This window comes from Oncorhynchus gorbuscha, unplaced genomic scaffold, assembly GCF_021184085.1.
Source record: "Oncorhynchus gorbuscha isolate QuinsamMale2020 ecotype Even-year unplaced genomic scaffold, OgorEven_v1.0 Un_scaffold_1080, whole genome shotgun sequence".
Lineage (NCBI taxonomy): Eukaryota > Metazoa > Chordata > Actinopteri > Salmoniformes > Salmonidae > Oncorhynchus > Oncorhynchus gorbuscha.
Genome location: NW_025745969.1, coordinates 155,001 through 177,503, shown reverse-complemented (window position 1 = coordinate 177,503; position 22,503 = coordinate 155,001). Strand labels below are relative to the sequence as shown.

Below are 22,503 nucleotides of genomic sequence, written 5' to 3'. Positions count from 1 at the left end.
TCCCCCCTCTCTCGTCTCCCTTCCCCCTCTCTCGTCTCGCTCCCCCCCTCGGGAACTGTACTTCCTCAGTGGTAGGGAGGCGAGCAGGCCAGAGGTGGATGAACGCAGTGCCCTTATTTGGGTGTAGGGCCTGATCAGAGCCTGGAGGTACTGAGGTGCCGTTCCCCTCACAGCTCCGTAGGCAAGCACCATGGTCTTGTAGCGGATGCGAGCTTCAACTGGAAGCCAGTGGAGAGAGCGGAGGAGCGGGGTGACGTGAGAGAACTTGGGAAGGTTGAACACCAGACGGGCTGTGGCGTTCTGGATGAGTTGTAGGGTTTAATGGCACAGGCAGGGAGCCCAGCCAACAGCGAGTTGCAGTAATCCAGACGGGAGATGACAAGTGCCTGGATTAGGACCTGTGCCGCTTCCTGTGTGAGGCAGGGTCGTACTCTGCGGATGTTGTAGAGCATGAACCTACAGGAACGGGCCACCGCCTTGATGTTAGTTGAGAACGACAGGGTGTTGTCCAGGATCACGCCAAGGTTCTTAGCGCTCTGGGAGGAGGACACAATGGAGTTGTCAACCGTGATGGCGAGATCATGGAACGGGCAGTCCTTCCCCGGGAGGAAGAGCAGCTCCGTCTTGCCGAAGTTCAGCTTGAGGTGGTGATCCGTCATCCACACTGATATGCCTGCCAGACATGCAGAGATGCGATTCGCCACCTGGTCATCAGAAGGGGGAAAGGAGAAGATTAATTGTGTGTCGTCTGCATAGCAATGATAGGAGAGACCATGTGAGGTTATGACAGAGCCAAGTGACTTGGTGTATAGCGAGAATAGGAGAGGGCCTAGAACAGAGCCCTGGGGGACACCAGTGGTGAGAGCGCATGGTGAGGAGACAGATTCTCGCCACGCCACCTGGTAGGAGCGACCTGTCAGGTAGGACGCAATCCAAGCGTGGGCCACGCCGGAGATGCCCAACTCGGAGAGGGTGGAGAGGAGTATCTGATGGTTCACAGTATCGAAGGCAGCCGATAGGTCTAGAAGGATGAGAGCAGAGGAGAGAGAGTTAGCTTTAGCGGTGCGGAGCGCCTCCGTGATACAGAGAAGAGCAGTCTCAGTTGAATGACTAGTCTTGAAACCTGACTGATTTGGATCAAGAAGGTCATTCTGAGAGAGATAGCGGGAGAGCTGACCAAGGACGGCACGTTCAAGAGTTTTGGAGAGAAAAGAAAGAAGGGATACTGGTCTGTAGTTGTTGACATCGGAGGGATCGAGTGTAGGTTTTTTCAGAAGGGATGCAACTCTCGCTCTCTTGAAGACGGAAGGGACGTAGCCAGCGGTCAGGGATAAGTTGATGAGCGAGGTGAGGTAAGGGAGAAGGTCTCCGGAAATGGTCTGGAGAAGAGAGGAGGGGATAGGGTCAAGCGGGCAGGTTGTTGGGCGGCCGGCCGTCACAAGACGCGAGATTTCATCTGGAGAGAGAGGGAGAAAGAGGTCAGAGCACAGGGTAGGGCACTGTGAGCAGAACCAGCGGTGTCGTTTGACTTAGCAAACGAGGATCGGATGTCGTCGACCTTCTTTTCAAAATGGTTGACGAAGTCATCTGCAGAGAGGGAGGAGGGGGGGGAGGGGGAGGAGGATTCAGGAGGGAGGAGAAGGTGGCAAAGAGCTTCCTAGGGTTAGAGGCAGATGCTTGGAATTTAGAGTGGTAGAAAGTGGCTTTAGCAGCAGAGACAGAGGAGGAAAATGTAGAGAGGAGGGAGTGAAAGGATGCCAGGTCCGCAGGGAGGCGAGTTTTCCTCCATTTCCGCTCGGCTGCCCGGAGCCCTGTTCTGTGAGCTCGCAATGAGTCGTCAAGCCACGGAGCGGGAGGGGAGGACCGAGCCGGCCTGGAAGATAGGGGACATAGAGAGTCAAAGGATGCAGAAAGGGAAGAGAGGAGGGTTGAGGAGGCAGAATCAGGAGATAGGTTGGAGAAGGTTTGAGCAGAGGGAAGAGATGATAGGATGGAAGAGGAGAGAGTAGCGGGGGAGAGAGAGCGAAGGTTGGGACGGCGCGATACCATCCGAGTAGGGGCAGTGTGGGAAGTGTTGGATGAGAGCGAGAGGGAAAAGGATACAAGGTAGTGGTCGGAGACTTGGAGGGAGTTGCAATGAGGTTAGTGGAAAAACAGCATCTAGTAAAGATGAGGTCGAGCGTATTGCCTGCCTTGTGAGTAGGGGGAAGGTGAGAGGGTGAGGTCAAAAGAGGAGAGGAGTGGAAAGAAGGAGGCAGAGAGAAATGAGTCAAAGGTAGACGTGGGGAGGTTAAAGTCACCCAGAACTGTGAGAGGTGAGCCATCCTCAGGAAAGGAGCTTATCAAGGCATCAAGCTCATTGATGAACTCTCCGAGGGGACCTGGAGGGCGATAAATGATAAGGATGTTAAGCTTGAAAGGGCTGGTAACTGTGACAGCATGAAATTCAAAGGAGGCGATAGACAGATGGGTAAGGGGAGAAAGAGAGAATGACCACTTGGGAGAGATAAGGATCCCGATGCCACCACCCCGCTGACCAGAAGCTCTCGGGTGTGCGAGAACACGTGGGCGGACGAAGAGAGAGCAGTAGGAGTAGCAGTGTTATCTGTGGTGATCCATGTTTCTGTCAGTGCCAAGAAGTCGAGGGACTGGAGGGAGGCATAGGCTGAGATGAACTCTGCCTTGTTGGCTGCAGATCGGCAGTTCCAGAGGCTACCGGAGACCTGGAACTCCACGTGGGTCGTGCGCGCTGGGATCACCAGATTAGGGTGGCAGCGGCCACGCGGTGTGGAGCGTTTGTATGGTCTGTGCAGAGAGGAGAGAACAGGGATAGACAGACACATAGTTGACAGGCTACAGAAGAGGCTACGCTAATGCAAGGAGATTGGAATGACAAGTGGACTACACGTCTCAAATGTTCAGAAAGTTAAGCTTACGTAGCAAGAATCTTATTGACTAAAATGATTAAAATGATACAGTGCTGCTGAAGTAGGCTAGCTGGCAGTGGCTGCGTTGTTGACTTTGTAGGCTAGCTGGCAGTGGCTGCGTTGTTGACACTACACTAATCAAGTTGTTCCGTTGAGTGTAATAGTTTCTACAGTGCTGCTATTCGGGGGCTAGCTGGCTAGCTAGCAGTGTTGATTACGTTACGTTGCGTTAAAAGAACGACAACAATTATCTTTGATACACAGACGGCTATGTAGCTAGCTATGTAGCTAGCTACGATCAAACAAATCAAACCGTTGTGCTGTAATGAAATGAAATGAAAAATGTGATACTACCTGTGGAGCGAAGCGGAATGCGACCGGGTTGTTGAGTGCGGAAGTTCTATTCAGTAGACGTTGGCTAGCTGTTGGCTAGCTAGCAGTGTCTCCTACGTTAAGGACGACAAATAGCTGGCTAGCTAACCTCAGTAAATTAAGATAATCACTCTAAGACTACACGCTCTAAACTACACAATTATCTTGGATACGAAGACAGCAAAGACAACTATGTAGCTAGCTAACACTACACTAATCAAGTCGTTCAGTTGAGTGTAATAGTTTTTACAGTGCTGCTATTCGGTAGACGGTGGACGTATGCTAGCTGGCTAGCTGCTGGGCAGATAGCAGTGTAGACTACGTTAGGACGACGAAATACAAGTTGCAATAGAAGTGCTGACTGTTTCACTATGTTGTCCTCTTTCTTTTCCTTTTTCTTCTGTCCTTCTTTTGTCCTTATTTTGTCTTCCTTTCTTCTGTTAACTAGATATTTTTTGTTGTTATTCTTTGTAAGCTAGCTAGCTTCTTCCAGGAGAGTCCCTAGCAACTGCTTAGCAACAAGTAAACAATTCTGCTAGCAATTCAGCTAGCTAAGATAACTGTACAATTTTATGAAAAATAGTTAATTTTTCAAAAGCCTGTCTTTTTGGTTTGTTCCTTGTTTTGTCTTCTATTGAGTCTTGCAGTTTTCTCTTGATTTTTTTGATGTACTTCACTCTAAAAAACCATTTAAATCTCAATATATACAGGAGCTCATTTTTCAGCAGCTGCTCAATTTAGAACTCCTGAATTTCAGAGTTTTGTAACTCTCTTTTTGTATCTTCTTCCTGTCCCTCCTTTCATCCCTCCCTCCCTTCCCCCCCCTCTCTCTCTCGTCTCCCCCCCCTCTCTCTCATCTCCCTCCCTCCCCCTCTCTCGTGTCCCTTCCCCCTCTCTCGTCTCCCTCCCCCCCCTCTCGTCTCCCTCCCCCTCTCTCATCTCCCTCCCTCCCCCCTCTCTCTCCCTCCCTCTCCTCCCTCCCCCTCTCTCGTCTCCCTCCCCCTCTCTCTCTCGTCTCCCTCCCCCCTCTCTCTCTCGTCTCCCTCCCCCCTCTCTCTCTCCCTCTCCCTCCCCTCCCCCCCTCTCTCTCTCGTCTCCCTCCCTCCCTTCCTCCCCCTCCCGTCTCCCTCTCTCTCTTCCTCCCCCCTCTCTCTCTCTCGTCTCCCCCCTCTCTCTCTCATCTCCCCCTCTCTCTCTCTCGCCCCCCCTCTCTCTCATCTCCCTCCCCCACTCTCCACCCTAATGTATGTGTCAACATTGCGTGTGTCTGAGTGTGTTGTAGTGTGCTTCGACTACTCTAGATGGGTCCATAAATTCTCTCCCCTATACAGTCAGTGGTTAGAGTATCCATAACTGTCAGCCCGATACACCCCAGTCATTACTGTCTGGGCCAATCCATTAGTCTCTGGAGAGTGGGCGGTGTCTCACTCAGTGACTCTCAGCATCCATAAATTATACTCAATGAGCCAATTCCATCTTTAAGTGTTCCGAGCAGGTGATTTGTCCTGTGAAGTCATTGAAAGATCGTTAGAAGGAGATATTTCAATGCAGATGTGGTCCCCAGAGCCCAGATGAATGGAAACAAACAGAACAGCTCATAAACTGGATGAATGGCTCTCATTGGTAGGTTCAGTCAGTGGTGGGTTCCCATCAGCCAATGGGGTTGGCATACAGGAAGAATGTTTATTGACGTACGTTTGACTGAGAACATATTTGTCTGAAAACCAGCTTATGTATCTTACATTGTGGTTTAGGTAGAGGATGCTGATTGAATGTGTCGGTTTATGTGGAGTACATTGATTGACTGTAGTGATAGAGGATTGCTCACACTGTGGTGTTGCACCATGACAAATCACTGGCTCGATGCCAGCTAAACTTTTCTGGTGAAAGTATATGATTGTGACGAGACACGGTGACGACAACACGGGGATATTGAATTTGTTAGTGAAAGGATTGGAGCTAAATGTGGTGTTCCTTTGGGGATTTTGACCTCTTGGTGTCCTTACCACCCCCATGTTTATGAATGAGAGAGTCCCCTCAATGAGCCATAGACACACACACACCTGTGGCAGGCAGGCAGGCAGGCAGGCAGGCAGGCAGGCAGGCAGGCAGGCAGGCAGGCAGGCAGGCAGGCAGGCAGGCAGGCAGGCAGGCAGGCAGGCAGGCAGGCAGGCAGGCAGGCAGGCAGGCAGGCAGGCAGGCAGGCAGGCAGGCAGGCAGGCAGGCAGGCAGGCAGACAGACAGACAGACAGACAGACAGACAGACAGACAGACAGACAGACAGACAGACAGACAGACAGACAGACAGACAGACAGACAGACAGACAGACATACATACATACATACATACATACATACATACATACATACATACATACATACATACATACATACATACATACATACATACATACATACATAATGTGTTGGCTGTATGCTGACCAGGCAGTCCAGAGTCAGTTGGGCTGCTAACTGTTAACGTCATACCAAGAGCTGTCCCCTGTCCAAGTCCCACATATGTGACTTTGACTGTCTGCCTGGATGGACGAGGAATGTGAACACACTGGCAACCACCGAGGACACACACACACACAAAGGAACATACACAAAGGAACACACACATTCACACATCTGCAGCGATAGAATAGATAACTAATATTTGCGAAACTAGTAAATAATTTTAAACCTCATAGAGTCTGTTTCCCAGACCCAGATTAAGCCTAGTCCTGGACTGGATCTATTGAACATGACTCCTAGTCCAGTAGGTTTAATCTGGGTCTGGGAAACCACCCCATAGTCCCACATCATAGTAATCATCACAACATAGTAACTGTAGTCTCAACCCAGAGTGGGATCACTGGTGCAGCTGATTGGATTCTGTGTTTTTGGCATGCATGGTTAGAGAGACAAGTGTGGCCAAGGCTCAGAGGGCGAACCAGGACACACAGTACTGCTGTTAAAGCTAGACCAGGCAGATGGAGACTCCAGATGTGAGAGTTCTGTCAGCACTCAGCAGCCACGCACACGCACACACTCTCTCTCTCACGAACACACACACACGCAGAAATGACAGTCAGACACACACACACACATACACACACACGCTCACACTCTCACACACACACTCAAATACACACACATCATGCACACTTAAAGACATACACATACACAAGCATGCGTGCATAGACACACCAATTTATAAGCATACAGGCTCTCTCTCTCCTTCAAAAAACACACACACGTCATACACTCACCTGCTTGTTAAAGAGGTCTTTTCTTTCCACATCTTCAGCAGAGGCCAGTGCTTGGCCAGCATCTTTATGTCCCAGCATGCTGTTTTTTGGGCCGTCCGAGTACGGTCTGTGTGTGTGTGGTTGGTTCATGTATTTTTCGCGGTTCCACCGTCTCCCTCTTGCCATGGGTTAACTGGTTCATGATTTATAAGCCCTAGAGCGAGCGACCAAACCTTGGTCAGCGATTGCATTTAATGTCCAAGCGCTGAGTTCACTGGAAGGACAGACAAACCCACCGCCTGGTGGGATGACAAATTCTCACAAAACAGAAAAATGCAGGGGGAAACCAAGAAGAAGAAAATAATATTTCTTCAGTTTGTGGTTTTCACGTGGTGGTGGAGCGTATTAGAAGTGAGGGGGTGGTGAAACACAAGGGTGTATTAACGAAAATAGAAAATATTATTTGTCTCTGTTGGAGGAGAAGTCTGGGTCCCAAATGGAACCCTATTACCTACAAAGCCCATAGGATTCTGGTCAAAAGTAGTGCACTATGTAGGGAATAGGGTGCCATTTGGGATTGAGTCTCAGACTTCCTGTCGTTGTGGTCTGAACTGTCCCTGTCCTCCCTTTGTGAGTGTGTGTGTGTCTGTGCGTGTGTGTGTTTCAAGTTTTTATTGTCACGTGCACAAATACAGAGAAATGCCTGTACATGTGTAAATGTGTGTGTGTGTGCTTCTGTGCATGCTTGCGTTATTGTGTGCGTCCTTGTGAGAACCTGCTCCTGTGTGTTTGCCACTAAAGGTCTGGCATTGAAGGTTGAACTATGCTGCTGTCAACTGTCCTCCTGTAGACCAATACACTTACACAGTGTTTCCAGTACACGTTTCCAAACATACTTCATATCTCAATCTCTTTTCATGTGTCAGTGGTACATGGTGTACACTGTACATAGAGCACAGGTGTTAGATTACAGATGTTAGATTACAGGTGTTAGATTACAGGTGTTAGATTACAGGTGTTAGATTACAGGTGTTAGATTACAGGTGTTAGATTACAGGTGTTAGATTACAGGTGTTAGATTACAGGCCTTGCTATGATGTCCGCACCATTCTGTGTTGGGGATGGATTGTGGATCTCGATCAATGCAGAAGCGAGTGCAGCTTTGTGAGTTATTGTGTTGTTGACGCCTTTAGCAGAATGCCAGCACACACACACACGCACACACGCACGCACACACACACACACACACACACGCACACACACGCACACGCACGCGCACACACAAACACAAACACACACGGAGAGGGAGACTGTATCATTCATTCAGTCATGTGGATGATATGTTGTTGTTGCTGTAGTTGTGATAATCGGTCACAGTAAGGGGTAATTACAACAAAATGATTTGTTTACAACGGCAAATGTTATTCCACCTCGATAGAATTTGCCCCCTCAAGGGTTGACGTGGCTATCGATTTCACGGATATATTCAGGGTCAATGTGACCGATAGTAATGGTCAAGATTTGGTCAAGTTTGTTATGTTAGTGTACAGTCCACACCAGTATTGTTATGTTCGTGTCCAGTCCACACCAGTATTGTTATGTTAGTGTCCAGTCTACACCAGTATTGTTATGTTAGTGTCCAGTCCACACCAGTATTGTTATGTTAGTGTCCAGTCCACACCAGTATTGTTATGTTAGTGTCCAGTCTACACAAATATTGTTATGTTAGTGTCCAGTCTACACCAGTATTGTTATGTTTGTGTCCAGTCCACACCAGTATTGTTATGTTAGTGTCCAGTCTACACCAGTATTGTTATGTTAGTGTCCAGTCTACACCAGTATTGTTATGTTAGTGTCCAGTCTACATCATTACTGTTATGTTAGTGTCCAGTCTACACCAGTATTGTTATGTTCGTGTCCAGTCTACACCAGTATTGTTATGTTAGTGTCCAGTCTACATCATTACTGTTATGTTAGTGTCCAGTCTACACCAGTATTGTTATGTTCGTGTCCAGTGTCCAGTCTACACCAGTATTGTTATGTTAGTGTCCAGTCTACACCAGTATTGTTATGTTAGTGTCCAGTCCACACCAGTATTGTTATGTTAGTGTCCAGTCTACACCAGTATTGTTATGTTCGTGTCCAGTCCACACCAGTATTGTTATGTTAGTGTCCAGTCTACACCAGTATTGTTATGTTAGTGTCCAGTCTACACCAGTATTGTTATGTTCGTGTCCAGTCCACACCAGTATTGTTATGTTAGTGTCCAGTCTACACCAGTATTGTTATGTTAGTGTCCAGTCCACACCAGTATTGTTATGTTAGTGTCCAGTCCACACCAGTATTGTTATGTTCGTGTCCAGTCCACACCAGTATTGTTATGTTAGTGTCCAGTCTACACCAGTATTGTTAGCCCACACCAGTATTGTTATTTAGTGTCCAGTCTACACCAGTATTGTTATGTTCGTGTCCAGTCCACACCAGTATTGTTATGTTAGTGTCCAGTCCACACCAGTATTGTTATGTTCGCCCACACCAGTATTGTTATGTTAGTCCACACAAATTGTTATGTATTGTCCACACCAGTATTGTTATGTTAGTGTCCAGTCCACACCAGTATTGTTATGTTCGTTCCAGCCCACACCAGTATTGTTATGTTAGTGTCCAGTCCACACCAGTATTGTTATGTTAGTGTCCAGCCTACACCAGTATTGTTATGTTAGTGTCCAGTCTACACCAGTATTGTTATGTTCGTGTCCAGCCCACACCAGTATTGTTATGTTAGTGTCCAGTCTACACCAGTATTGTTATGTTAGTGTCCAGTCCATACCAGTATTGTTATGTTAGTGTCCAGTCCATACCAGTATTGTTATGTTCGTGTCCAGTCCACACCAGTATTGTTATGTTAGTGTCCAGTCTACACCAGTATTGTTATGTTAGTGTCCAGTCCACACCAGTATTGTTATGTTAGTGTCCAGTCTACACCAGTATTGTTATGTTAGTGTCCAGTCCACACCAGTATTGTTATGTTAGTGTCCAGTCTACACCAGTATTGTTATGTTAGTGTCCAGTCCACACCAGTATTGTTATGTTAGTGTATTGTTATGTTCGTCCAGCCCACACCAGTATTGTTATGTTAGTGTCCAGTCCACAGTATTGTTATGTTAGTGTCCAGTCCATACCAGTATTGTTATGTTAGTGTCCAGTCCACACCAGTATTGTTATGTTAGTGTCCAGTCTACACCAGTATTGTTATGTTAGTGTCCAGTCTACACCAGTCTACACCGGGCCTTCACAACTGGACTGCCGACGTTGTCTACCCGAAGGAGATCCGGCTGGCTCCTCCGTCTCGACGTTACCTGAACGCCCATCTGCGGCCTGCTAACCGTTAGCTGTCTTACCGGCAGCTCTCAGAATAGACAATTGGACAATTTATTTATTTTTATTATTATTATTATGTTTATTCTTGGGCCTCTATAACTATATCTATTGTTTTTATTTTATTTTTGTTGTTGTGTGATTTGGACTAATTCCCTCTACCACACGGAACCCCACTAATCTACTGACGGAACGCAAGAGGTGGCTAACAACAGACCCCCTTCCTATGCTAGCTTGCTACCGATGTCCTGGCTAGCTGTCTAAATCGCCTTGACCCCGAAACCAACCACTCCACTCTCTGGACTCTTTTGATCACTCGACTAAGCATGCCTCTCCTTAATGTCAATATGTCTTGTCCATTGCTGTTCTGGTTAGTGTTTATTGGCTTATTTCACTGTAGAGCCTCTAGTCCTGCTCACTATACATTATCCAATTTATTAGTTCCACCACCCACACATGCAATGACATCTCCTAGTTTCAATGATGTTTCTAGAGACAATATCTCTCTCTTCATCACTCAATACCTAGGTCTACCTCCACTGTATTCACATCCTACCATACATTTGTCTGTACATTATACCTTGATGCTATTTTATCGCCCCCAGAAACCTCCTTTTACTCTCTGTTCCAGACGTTATAGACGACCAATTCTTATTGCTTTTAGCCGTACCCTTATTCTTCTCCTCCTATGTTCCTCTGGCGATGTAGAGGTGAATCCAGGCCCTGCAATGCCTAGCTCCACTCCTATTCCCCAGGCGCTCTCTTTTGATGACTTCTGTAACCGTAATAGCCTTGGTTTCATGCATGTTAACATTTAGAAGCCTCCTCCCTAAGTTTGTTCTATTCACTGCTTTAGCACACTCTGCCAACCCGGATGTTCTAGCTGTGTCTGAATCCTGGCTTAGGAAGACCACCAAAAATTCTGAAATTTTTATTCCAAATTACAACATTTTCAGACAAGATAGAACTGCCAAAGGGGGCGGTGTTGCAATCTACTGCAAAGATAGCCTGCAGAGTTCTGTCCTACTATCCAGGTCTGTACCCAAACAATTTGAACTTCTACTTCTAAAAATCCACCTCTCACCGTTGCCGCCTGCTATACACCACCCTCTGCCCCCAGCTGTGCTCTGGACAACATATGTGAACTGATTGCCCCCCATCTATCTTCAGAGCTCGTGCTGCTAGGCGACCTAAACTGGAACATGCTTAACACCCCAGCCATCCTACAATCTAAACTTGATGCCCTCAATCTCACTCAAATTATCAATGAACCTACCAGGTACCCCCCCAAAGCCTTAAACACGGGCACCCTCATAGATATCATCCTAACCAACTTCCCCTCTAAATACACCTCTGCTGTCTTCAACCAAGATCTCAGCGATCACTGCCTCATTGCCTGCATCCGTAATGGGTCAGCGGTCAAACGACCTCCACTCATCACTGTAAAACGCTCCCTGAAACACTTCAGCGAGCAGGCCTTTCTAATCGACCTGGCCGGGGTATCCTGGAAGGATATTGATCTCATCCCGTCAGTAGAGGATGCCTGGATATTTTTTTTAAATGCCTTCCTAACCATCTTAAATAAACATGCCCCATTCAAGAAATTTAGAACCAGGAACAGATATAGCCCTTGGTTCTCCCCAGACCTGACTGCCCTTAACCAACACAAAAACATCCTATTGCGTTCTGCATTAGCATCGAACAGCCCCCGTGATATGCAGCTATTCAGGGAAGCTAGAAACCATTATACACAGGCAGTTAGAAAAGCCAAGGCTAGCTTTTTCAAGCAGAAATTTGCTTCCTGCAACACTAACTCAAAAAAGTTCTGGGACACTGTAAAGTCCATGGAGAATAAGAACACCTCCTCCCAGCTGCCCACTGCACTGAAGATAGGAAACACTGTCACCACTGATAAATCCACCATAATTGAGAATTTCAATAAGCATTTTTCTACGGATGGCCATGCTTTCCACCTGGCTACTCCTACCCCGGTCAACAGCACTGCACCCCCAACAGCAACTCGCCCAAGCCTTCCCCATTTCTCCTTCTCCCAAATCCATTCAGCTGATGTTCTGAAAGAGCTGAAAAATCTGGACCCCTACAAATCAGCCGGGCTAGACAATCTGGACCCTTTCTTTCTAAAATTATCTGCCGAAATTGTTGCCACCCCTATTACTAGCCTGTTCAACCTCCCTTTCGTGTCGTCTGAGATTCCCAAAGATTGGAAAGAAGCTACGGTCATCCCCCTCTTCAAAGGGGGGGACACTCTTGACCCAAACTGCTACAGACCTATATCTATCCTACCATGCCTTTCTAAGGTCTTCGAAAGCCAAGTCAACAAACAGATTACCGACCATTTCGAATCTAACCATACCTTCTCTGCTATGCAATCTGGTTTCAGAGCTGGTCATGGGTGCACCTCAGCCACGCTCAAGGTCCTAAACGATATCTTAACCGCCATCGATAAGAAACATTAATGTGCAGCCGTATTCATTGATCTGGCCAAGGCTTTCGATTCTGTCAACCACCACATCCTCATCGGCAGACTCGACAGCCTTGGTTTCTCAAATGATTGCCTCGCCTGGTTCACCAACTACTTCTCTGATAGAGTTAAGTGTGTCAAATCGGAGGGTCTGCTGTCCGGACCTCTGGCAGTCTCTATGGGGGTGCCACAGGGTTCAATTCTTGGACCGACTCTCTTCTCTGTATACATCAATGAGGTCGCTCTTGCTGCTGGTGAGTCCCTGATCCACCTCTACGCAGACGACACCATTCTGTATACTTCCGGCCCTTCTTTGGACACTGTGTTAACAACCCTCCAGGCAAGCTTCAATGCCATACAACTCTCCTTCCGTGGCCTCCAATTGCTCTTAAATACAAGTAAAACTAAATCCATGCTCTTCAACCGATCGCTACCTGCACCTACCCGCCTGTCCAACATCACTACTCTGGACGGCTCTGACTTAGAATACGTGGACAACTACAAATACTTAGGTGTCTGGTTAGACTGTAAACTCTCCTTCCAGACTCATATCAAACATCTCCAATCCAAAGTTAAATCTAGAATTTACTTCCTATTTCGCAACAAAGCATCCTTCACTCATGCTGCCAAACATACCCTTGTAAAACTGACCATCCTACCAATCCTCGACTTTGGCGATGTCATTTACAAAATAGCCTCCAATACCCTACTCAACAAATTGGATGCAGTCTATCACAGTGCAATCCGTTTTGTCACCAAAGCCCCACATACTACCCACCATTGCGACCTGTACGCTCTCGTTGGCTGGCCCTCGCTTCATAATCGTCGCCAAACCCACTGGCTCCATGTCATCTACAAGACCCTGCTAGGTAAAGTCCCCCCTTATCTCAGCTCGCTGGTCACCATAGCATCTCCCACCTGTAGCACACGCTCCAGCAGGTATATCTCTCTGGTCACCCCCAAAACCAATTCTTTCTTTGGCCGCCTCTCCTTCCAGTTCTCTGCTGCCAGTGACTGGAACGAACTGCAAAAATCTCTGAAACTGGAAACACTTATCTCCCTCACTAGCTTTAAGCACCAACTGTCAGAGCATCTTACAGATTACTGCACCTGTACATAGTCCACCTATAATTTAGCCCAAATAACTACCTCTTTCCCAACTGTATTTAATTAATTTATTTATTTTGCTCCTTTGCACCCCATTATTTTTATGTCTACTTTGCACATTCTTCCATTGCAAAACTACCATTCCAGTGTTTTACTTGCTATATTGTATTTACTTTGCCACCATGGCCTTTTTTGCCTTTACCTCCCTTCTCACCTCATTTGCTCACATTTTATATAGACTTGTTTATACTGTATTATTGACTGTATGTTTGTTTTACTCCATGTGTAACTCTGTGTCGTTGTATCTGTCGAACTGCTTTGCTTTATCTTGGCCAGGTCGCAATTGTAAATGAGAACTTGTTCTCAACTTGCCTACCTGGTTAAATAAAGGTGAAATAAAAAAATAAAAAATAAAAAACACCAGTATTGTTATGTTAGTGCCCAGTCCACACCAGTATTGTTATGTTCGTGTCCAGTCCACACCAGTATTGTTATGTTCGTGTCCAGCCCACACCAGTAGTATTATGTTAGTGTCCAGTCTACACCAGTATTGTTATGTTCGTGTCCAGTCTACACCAGTATTGTTATGTTCGTGTCCAGCCCACACCAGTATTGTTATGTTAGTGCCCAGTCTACATCAGTATTGTTATGTTAGTGTCCAGTCTACACAAGTATTGTTATGTTAGTTTCCAGTCCACACCAGTATTGTTATGTTAGTGTCCAGTCTACACCAGTATTGTTATGTTAGTGTCCAGTCTACACCAGTATTGTTATGTTAGTGTCCAGTCTACACCAGTATTGTTATGTTAGTGTCCAGTCCACACCAGTATTGTTATGTTAGTGTCCATTGTTATGTTCGTGTCCACACCAGTATTGTTATGTTAGTGTCCAGTCTACCACAGTCCAGTATTGTTATGTTAGTGTCCAGTCTACACCAGTATTGTTATGTTCAGTGTCCAGTCTACACCAGTATTGTTATGTTAGTGTCCAGTCTACACCAGTATTGTTATGTTAGTGTCCAGTCTACACCAGTATTTTTATGTTAGTGTCCAGTCCACACCAGTATTGTTATGTTAGTGCCAGTCTACATCAGTATTGTTATGTTAGTGTCCAGTCCACACAGTCCACCAGTATTGTTATGTTAGTGTCCAGTCTACACCAGTATTGTTATGTTAGTGTTCTACACCAGTGTTATGTTAGTGTCCAGTCTACACCAGTATTGTTATGTTCGTGTCCAGTCCACACCAGTATTGTTATGTTAGTGTCCAGTCCACACCAGTATTGTTATGTTAGTGTCCAGTCTACACCAGTATTGTTATGTTAGTGTCCAGTCCACACCAGTATTGTTATGTTAGTGTCCAGTCTACACCAGTATTGTTATGTTAGTGTCCAGTCTACACCAGTATTGTTATGTTAGTGTCCAGTCCACACCAGTATTGTTATGTTAGTGTCCAGTCTACACCAGTATTGTTATGTTAGTGTCCAGTCTACACCAGTATTGTTATGTTCGTGTCCAGTCCACACCAGTATTTTTATGTTAGTGTCCAGTCTACACCAGTATTGTTATGTTAGTGTCCAGTCTACACCAGTATTGTTATGTTCATGTCCAGTCTACACCAGTATTTTTATGTTAGTGTCCAGTCTACACCAGTATTTTTATGTTAGTGTCCAGTCTACACCAGTATTTTTATGTTAGTGTCCAGTCTACACCAGTATTGTTATGTTAGTGTCCATTCCACACCAGTATTGTGACATATAACTACTATTCTTTACCTGTGTGCGCACCTGTAACTTTCTCTTTTTCTCCCCTTCCTCTTCCCCCTATCTTTATATATATATATTTTCTCTCCATCTCTCTTCTCTCTCTCTCTCTCTCTCTCTCTCTCTCTCTCTCTCTCTCTCTCTCTCTCTCTCTCTCTCTCTCTCTCTCTCTCTCTCTCCCTCCCTCCCTCTCTCTCCCTCTCTCTCATTTCCCATATCCCCCCTCCCAGATATCATCGTACTGATAGCCTCTGTAGCAGTGGTGTCGGCGGGAAGCCAGGGAAACATCTTCGCCACTTCCGCCCTGCGTAGCCTCCGCTTCCTGCAGATCCTGCGTATGGTGCGCATGGACCGGCGCGGTGGCACCTGGAAACTGCTGGGATCAGTTGTGTACGCACACAGCAAGGTACGTCTGTCTGACGAATAGGGTAGCCTAGTGGTTAGAGCATTGGACTAGTTACCGAAAGGTTGCAAGTTCAAATCCCTGAGCTGACAAGGTACAAATCAGTCATCTGCCCCTGAACAAGGCAGTTAACCCACTGTTCCTAGGCTGTCATTGAAAATAAGAATTTGTTCTTAACTGACTTGCCTAGTTAAATAAAGGTTAAATAAAAAATGAAATACATCCACAGATCCACAGTCACATTCACTTCTTCTCTCCACTTTCCTCTCCTCTTTTCTCTCTTCCTTCTCTGGAGACGGCTTCTCTAACATCATGGTGTCAGCTAATGGGAATCGTAAAAATATATATAATTCTCTCCCTGTAGGAGCTGGTGACGGCCTGGTACATTGGCTTCCTGGTCCTCATCTTCTCCTCCTTTCTGGTCTACCTTGTGGAGAACAAGTTCAACAGCGAGTTTGCCACCTATGCTGATGCCTTATGGTGGGGAACGGTGAGTAAAGTTACAGGTACTCCCCTGTCTGCCCTCGTAATGTAAGAGTCCACAGTGGACGGTGGATGATGTTGGAACAGTCCATGTTTGTCAGTTAAGGGTTCCTTTTTCCCATGACTGTTTCCCAAACACTATTAACATTGTTTGTTGATGTTCTATTAATTTAATGTTCCATATTTCTACTCAGCTGCACGGTCTGTCCCTGATTTGGTTTCTGGGCAACAGGGAAATAAATCTCTTATTCAAAAAGTATTTACCTCTGAAAATTCATCCTTTTCTCTAATACGACACATTTTCAGTATTATTTCTTTCACGTTATTCCATCCACCCAAAGGAGAACAAGCAGAAAGTCCTTTCATTCTTTGCCAGGCACTTTTATTTTTATGTCCCTCCTGTTTTGTCGCACATAAGCTTTGATTAAACACCTTCGTCTTCATAATATACATTAGCCCCAGCACCATTAGCCACCATTTTCATACGGCCTCCAAAAGTCATAATGACACAAAATGGCCACGGCCTTCTTTGTCGTGCACGGCAGCCCAGCACGGCAGAATGGGTAAGAAACCCAGATAGAAAAGAGTCGCTAAATCAATAGGGAATTATCTTCTGTGCTTTTCAGTCAATTAGATAGCAGTAGGAGAGAGAGATGAGATTAGAGAGAGTGAGAGTGAGAGTGAGAGTGAGAGTGAGAGTGAGAGTGAGAGTGAGAGAGAGAGAGAGAGAGAGAGAGAGAGAGAGAGAGAGAGAGAGAGAGAGAGAGAGAGAGAGAGAGAGAGAGAGAAGGCAGATGAAACTAAAGCTATATAATAAGCCAATAGAGTGGCATAAAGGTCAAAAAGCAGAGATGCATTATCATCACACATACAATAGTTATTCTTGTGACCAGACCCTAGTAAATAGTGTAAATTGCAGTCATTTTGTTAGGATTTCAATACCCTCACAAATGTACGATATTTAATTTGGTGGCTTCGCTCCCATATAGTATAATTTAGGACCTATGATGGATAATAGTGGCGTCTTTCTCAAGATATAATTGTGTTTGTGTGTGTTCTCAGATCACTTTGACAACCATTGGTTACGGGGACAAGACCCCGAAGACATGGACCGGCCGTATGCTCTCAGCTGGGTTTGCTCTACTGGGCATCTCTTTCTTTGCCCTGCCAGCGGTGAGTACACACACTGACGTACACACACACACACACACACACACACACACACACACACACACACACACACACACACACACACACACACACACACACACACACACACACACACACACACACACACACACACACACACACACACACACACACACACACACTGATGTACGCACGCACGCACACAAATTGGCAGATACACACACACACACACACACACACACACACACACACACACACACACACACACACACACACACACACACACACACACACACACACACACACACACACACACACACACACACACACACACACACACACTGATGTACGCACGCACGCACACAAATTGGCAGATACATGCACACACACACACACACACACACAAACACACACACACACACACACACACACACACACACACACACACACACACACACACACACACACACACACACACACACACACACACACACACTGACGTACGCACGCACGCACACAAATTGGCAGATACATCCACACACACTCACACACACACACACTACTTAGATGATTGTATCCTTTCAGTTACTCTACTAGACAGCTACCCCCCCTATCTGACTTCATGGTCACATGTTGTTCACAGTCACTAATGAGCCATTGACCCAAAATGGCCGACAAAAGAGCCGTTTGACATGTTCTCAGCTGATTCCCATGTCCTCCTGTGTCTTCCCAGGGTATCCTGGGCTCAGGCTTTGCCCTGAAAGTCCAGGAGCAGCACAGACAGAAGCACTTTGAGAAGAGGAGGAACCCAGCCGCTTGTCTCATCCAGGTAAAAAGCTAATTGTTGTATCTATCACAGGGTACCTCCAAAACGGGACCCTATTCCCTATATAGTGCACTACTTTTGACCCAAGCCCTATGAGCCCTGGTCAAAAATAGTGCACTGTGAAGGAAATAGGGTGCCATTTGGGACATATCCTCATTACTTCAATACTGCTATTTGTACTATAGTCACTTTAATGGTATTGTCAATTCAAATTGCCCTTGGGATATTAATACATCATTAGAGATTTCTGTGCCAGAGATAAATACTCATTGTCTCTCGTTGATTGAATCAATCGTTTACCTTACTGTTGCGAAGTATGGTGACGTTGAAACTAAAAGTCATTTTGTTGTTATCCAGTCTCTATTTCCCCCCCTCACAAACACTCCAAACATGCCCAGGAACCAGCATGTAGGGTAACCTCCTCTAACCCCGGGTTCTCCATTGCTTCCGAGCTATAGGTTCTGTCCATTCTCCCCAATTCCTAACACTCTACCCACAAGAGTGTCAGGCAAGCTTAAGCTGTTAGCTATCCTTCCCTCTTCCCTGCGTCCCTCGTCTTCCTCTTCCTTCCTGTTTGTGACCTCACCTTGTGGTTTCCTTTGTGTATCCCTCTATCCCTCGCTTCCTCTCCTGCCTTCCTCCTCCTCTACCTTCTCCGCTTTCTCCTCTTACCTTGCTTCTCCTCCTTACCCTACCCCCCTCGCTATCTTCTTCTTCCTCCTCTACCTCCTTTCCCCTCCTCTTCCTCCCCTTCAACTATCCTCCTCTCCATCCTGCCACCGCACCAGGCTGCGTGGCGCTACTACTCCACCGACTACTCTACCAGGCCGTATCTAGGCGCCACGTGGCGTTACCACGTGAGCCTCCTGCCCTCCCAGCCCCACAGGCATGTAATGTACCCCCATCGTGCCTGGCCTCCGAACTCAGCCCATGCACAGAACGTGTCACTCACGCGTGACCTTTGACCCCGTGATTGCTTTGTTGTGTTTTTTGTATTTTTTATCACTAATCAAGAGTTCTTTTCCCCATTTCTTTTATTCCTCTGTTTGTTCCTTCTTTTTCTTCTTTTTTGTTTTTCTTTTGTCTCTTTTGTCTCCTTTTTCTTTTCCTCCACCTGTGTTTCTGTGTGTTCTGCATGCAGTGTGTTTGGCGTAGTTATGCGGCTGATGAGAACTCGGTTTCCATTGCTACCTGGAAGCCTCATTTGAAGGCGTTGCATACCTGCAGCCCTACAAAGTAGGTACAACGTTGGCAGCTGGTGTCTGAGTTTGGTGTCTGTGCCCCTGTTAAGCAGTCTTTTCCCTTCTCTATTTCCAATTCAGTATTTCTGTTAACTTTCCTCTTCTTTTCTAGCCTGGTCCCAGATCTGTTTGGCACATTTGGTGTGACAATGGCCGTAGGTGTTGGAAAGACAGCACAAACTGATCTAGGATCAGGCTACTTATTTTCTACTAGTCTCCTCTACCTCTCTACCTCAAGTTCTATTTCACTTATGTACTTCCTGCTTTTCTGTGAATGTATACATTTATATTTTTTATTATTTGTATTATGTTATTATAAGTAAATAATTCACAGCCATCAAAAGACTAATATTGTCCAGGTTCCTTTTCATCCAAACTGTAGTGAACTCAAGAACTCAAGAAATATGACTAAAAACCAATCATGTAGACAGTACCCCAGTGCACCTCTATCCTGCTGACACAACAAGCATTCATATCTCCCAATATATGCTCAAACCATCAGTCTAACAGTTTAAGGGAGCGTTCTCAATGACACCCCATTCCCTATGTAGTGCACTACTTTTGATCAGGCCCTAGTCAAAAGTAGTGCACTACATGGGGGAAAGGGTTCCATTTGGAACTTAGGCCTAACACAGTTAGCTAAGAGTCACTGAAGACTTGAGATTGTCTGCACTCCACTTTCAACTGAGGCAGTGAATGTAGCGATCGTCCACCACGGCCCATCCATTTCTGACGGTAGTCAGCGTCTAAATGATCCATTTAGACGCTGAGGCCTTATTGAATGTGTGGCCACTTCTCTGTCTCTCGTCTCATTGGACTGGCACTGTGTTGGAATAGCCTTGTGTGATTGGGAGATCTGGAGTGCCTGTATTGGTATTATCTGCCAATAGCGTTTCAAGACTGGTAAATATGCAGATGGAATGTTGTGGAACCTGGAGATATTGGAGAATCCATCTGCTACATGCTTTACTGACAGATAGACAACAGTAACACACACACACACACACACACACACACACACACACACACACACACACACACACACACACACACACACACACACACACACACACACACACACACACACACACACACACACACACACACACACACACACACTGATGACACACACCTGTCTACACACTGCTAGCACGTTTGCCTGGATAGTTACACTGCATTGAAATGCATGTGTGTGTGTGTGTCTTGAGTCTTGTTTCTGTTTAGTCTGGTGACATCCTTGTGATTTGCTCTGCCTTAAATCCTCAGCATCTCTTTTGATGACGACCCGTCGAGCTCATCACGCTCCTCGCTGGTGCAGTAGATGATGTTTGCGATGAAGACTTTGCTAAATATTTCCTCACTTTCTCCCCTCTCCCCTCTCTCACTTCTCAACCTGAAGGAAGGACCAGGGTGAATCGTCCACAAGGTGCGTACCTCCTACTTGTTCTGTGTATCTACTTGACGCACAGATCCACACGCACCACTACCACCGGTGTACGTCGTAACCCTGTGTGTTGGGGGTCACGTCTTCCCTACTGCCTGTATGGAGTACACTGATGGCAAGTTGCTCTGGATAAGATCGTCTGCTCTGCCAAATGACCAAAATGGAAATGCCAATGCTTTCAGACGCTATTCAGAACTGTGTGGGTGTGTCCCAAACGTCTCTCTCCATCCATAGGACATTGGTCAAAGGTAGTGCACTATAAAGGGAGAAGGGTATCATTTGGGACTTACGGTGTATTGCTGCTGAAAGTGCCAATATGCAGTCTGGAGACCTATTGCAGAGAAAGATAGCTAGTTAAGAGTTGTTGGCCCTAGCTTTTAACTTAATGGATCCATTTATAGAAACAGCCAGCAGTTCATTACTTAGTCATTATTTACCTCTCCTTTGGGCTTTTCCCCCCTCTTTCTTCAGTGTTTATCTTTCTTTCTCTCCTTTTATTATTCCTTCTTCCCTCTCGCTCTCCATCTCTTTATTCCTCCCACTCCCCTATTCTCTCTCAGCTCTTGTCCTTTCATTCCCTCTCTCTCTCAGCTCTTGTCCTTTCATTCCCTCTCTCTCTCAGCTCTTGTCCTTTCATTCCCTCTCTCTCTCAGCTCTTGTCCTTTCATTCCCTCTCTCTCTCAGCTCTTGTCATTTCATTCCCTCTCTCTCTCAGCTCTTGTCCTTTCATTCCCTCTCTCTCTCAGCTCTTGTCCTTTCATTCCCCCTCTCTCTCACTCTCTTTCTTTCTCTTTCTTTCTTTCTTTCTTTCTTTCTTTCTTTCTTTCTTTCTTTCTTTCTTTCTTTCTTTCTTCCTCTCTCTCATCCCTTTCTCTCACTACATCTCTCCGTACCTGAGGTGTTCTTCAGGAAGGAAATGATTGCAGTGGTTTCTCTCTCACTATCTCTCTAAAATTAAAAATAATTGTGTTTATTGCAGTCGTGTGTTGTGTGTGTATTTCAGTATAACAGGATTTGAGTGACACAGCCACTGAATTACAGAGGAAAGATAGAAGAGGGAGAGAACACTGTCTTTCTCTCTCTATTTCTCTCTGTCTTTCTCTATTTCTCTGTCTTTCTCTCTGCCTTTCTCTCTCTATTTCTCTGTCTTTCTCTCTCTATTTCTCTCTGTCTTTCTCTCTCTATTTCTCTCTGTCTTTCTCTCTCTATTTCTCTGTCTTTCTCTCTCTATTTCTCTCTGTCTTTCTCTCTATTTCTCTTTGTCTTTCTCTCTCTATTTCTCTCTCTCCCCTCTCTCTATGTCTCTCTCTCCCCTCTCTCTATTTCTCACTGTCTTTCTCTCTCTATTTCTCTCTGTCTTTCTCTATTTCTCTTTGTCCCCTCTGTCTTTCTCTCTCTATTTCTCTGTCTTTCTCTCTCTATTTCTCTCTGTCTTTCTCTCTCTATTTCTCTGTCTTTCTCTCTCTATTTCTCTCTGTCTTTCTCTATTTCTCTCTGTCCCCTCTGTCTTTCTCTCTCTATTTCTCTCTCTATTTCTCTCTGTCTCTCTCTCTATTTCTCTCTGTCTCTCTCTCTCTATTTCTCTCTGTCTTTCTCTCTCTATTTCTCTCTGTCTTTCTCTCTCTATTTCTCTCTGTCTTTCTCTCTCTATTTCTCTCTGTCTTTCTCTCTCTATTTCTCTCTGTCTTTCTCTATTT

General features: G+C 45.8%; 1 protein-coding gene across 1 annotated transcript in view; it reads left to right on the top strand.

Annotated features, from left to right (window-relative positions):
• LOC124021191 (potassium voltage-gated channel subfamily KQT member 5-like) overlaps positions 1-22,503 on the top strand; it is a 70,320-nt gene that overhangs the window by 9,195 nt on the left and 38,622 nt on the right. The window contains exons 4-9 of the mRNA XM_046336537.1: positions 15,491-15,666; positions 16,028-16,153; positions 17,209-17,319; positions 18,029-18,124; positions 19,263-19,357; positions 20,762-20,788. Of these exons, the coding sequence (XP_046192493.1) occupies positions 15,491-15,666; positions 16,028-16,153; positions 17,209-17,319; positions 18,029-18,124; positions 19,263-19,357; positions 20,762-20,788 (631 nt within the window). The remainder of the gene's footprint in view (positions 1-15,490; positions 15,667-16,027; positions 16,154-17,208; positions 17,320-18,028; positions 18,125-19,262; positions 19,358-20,761; positions 20,789-22,503) is intronic.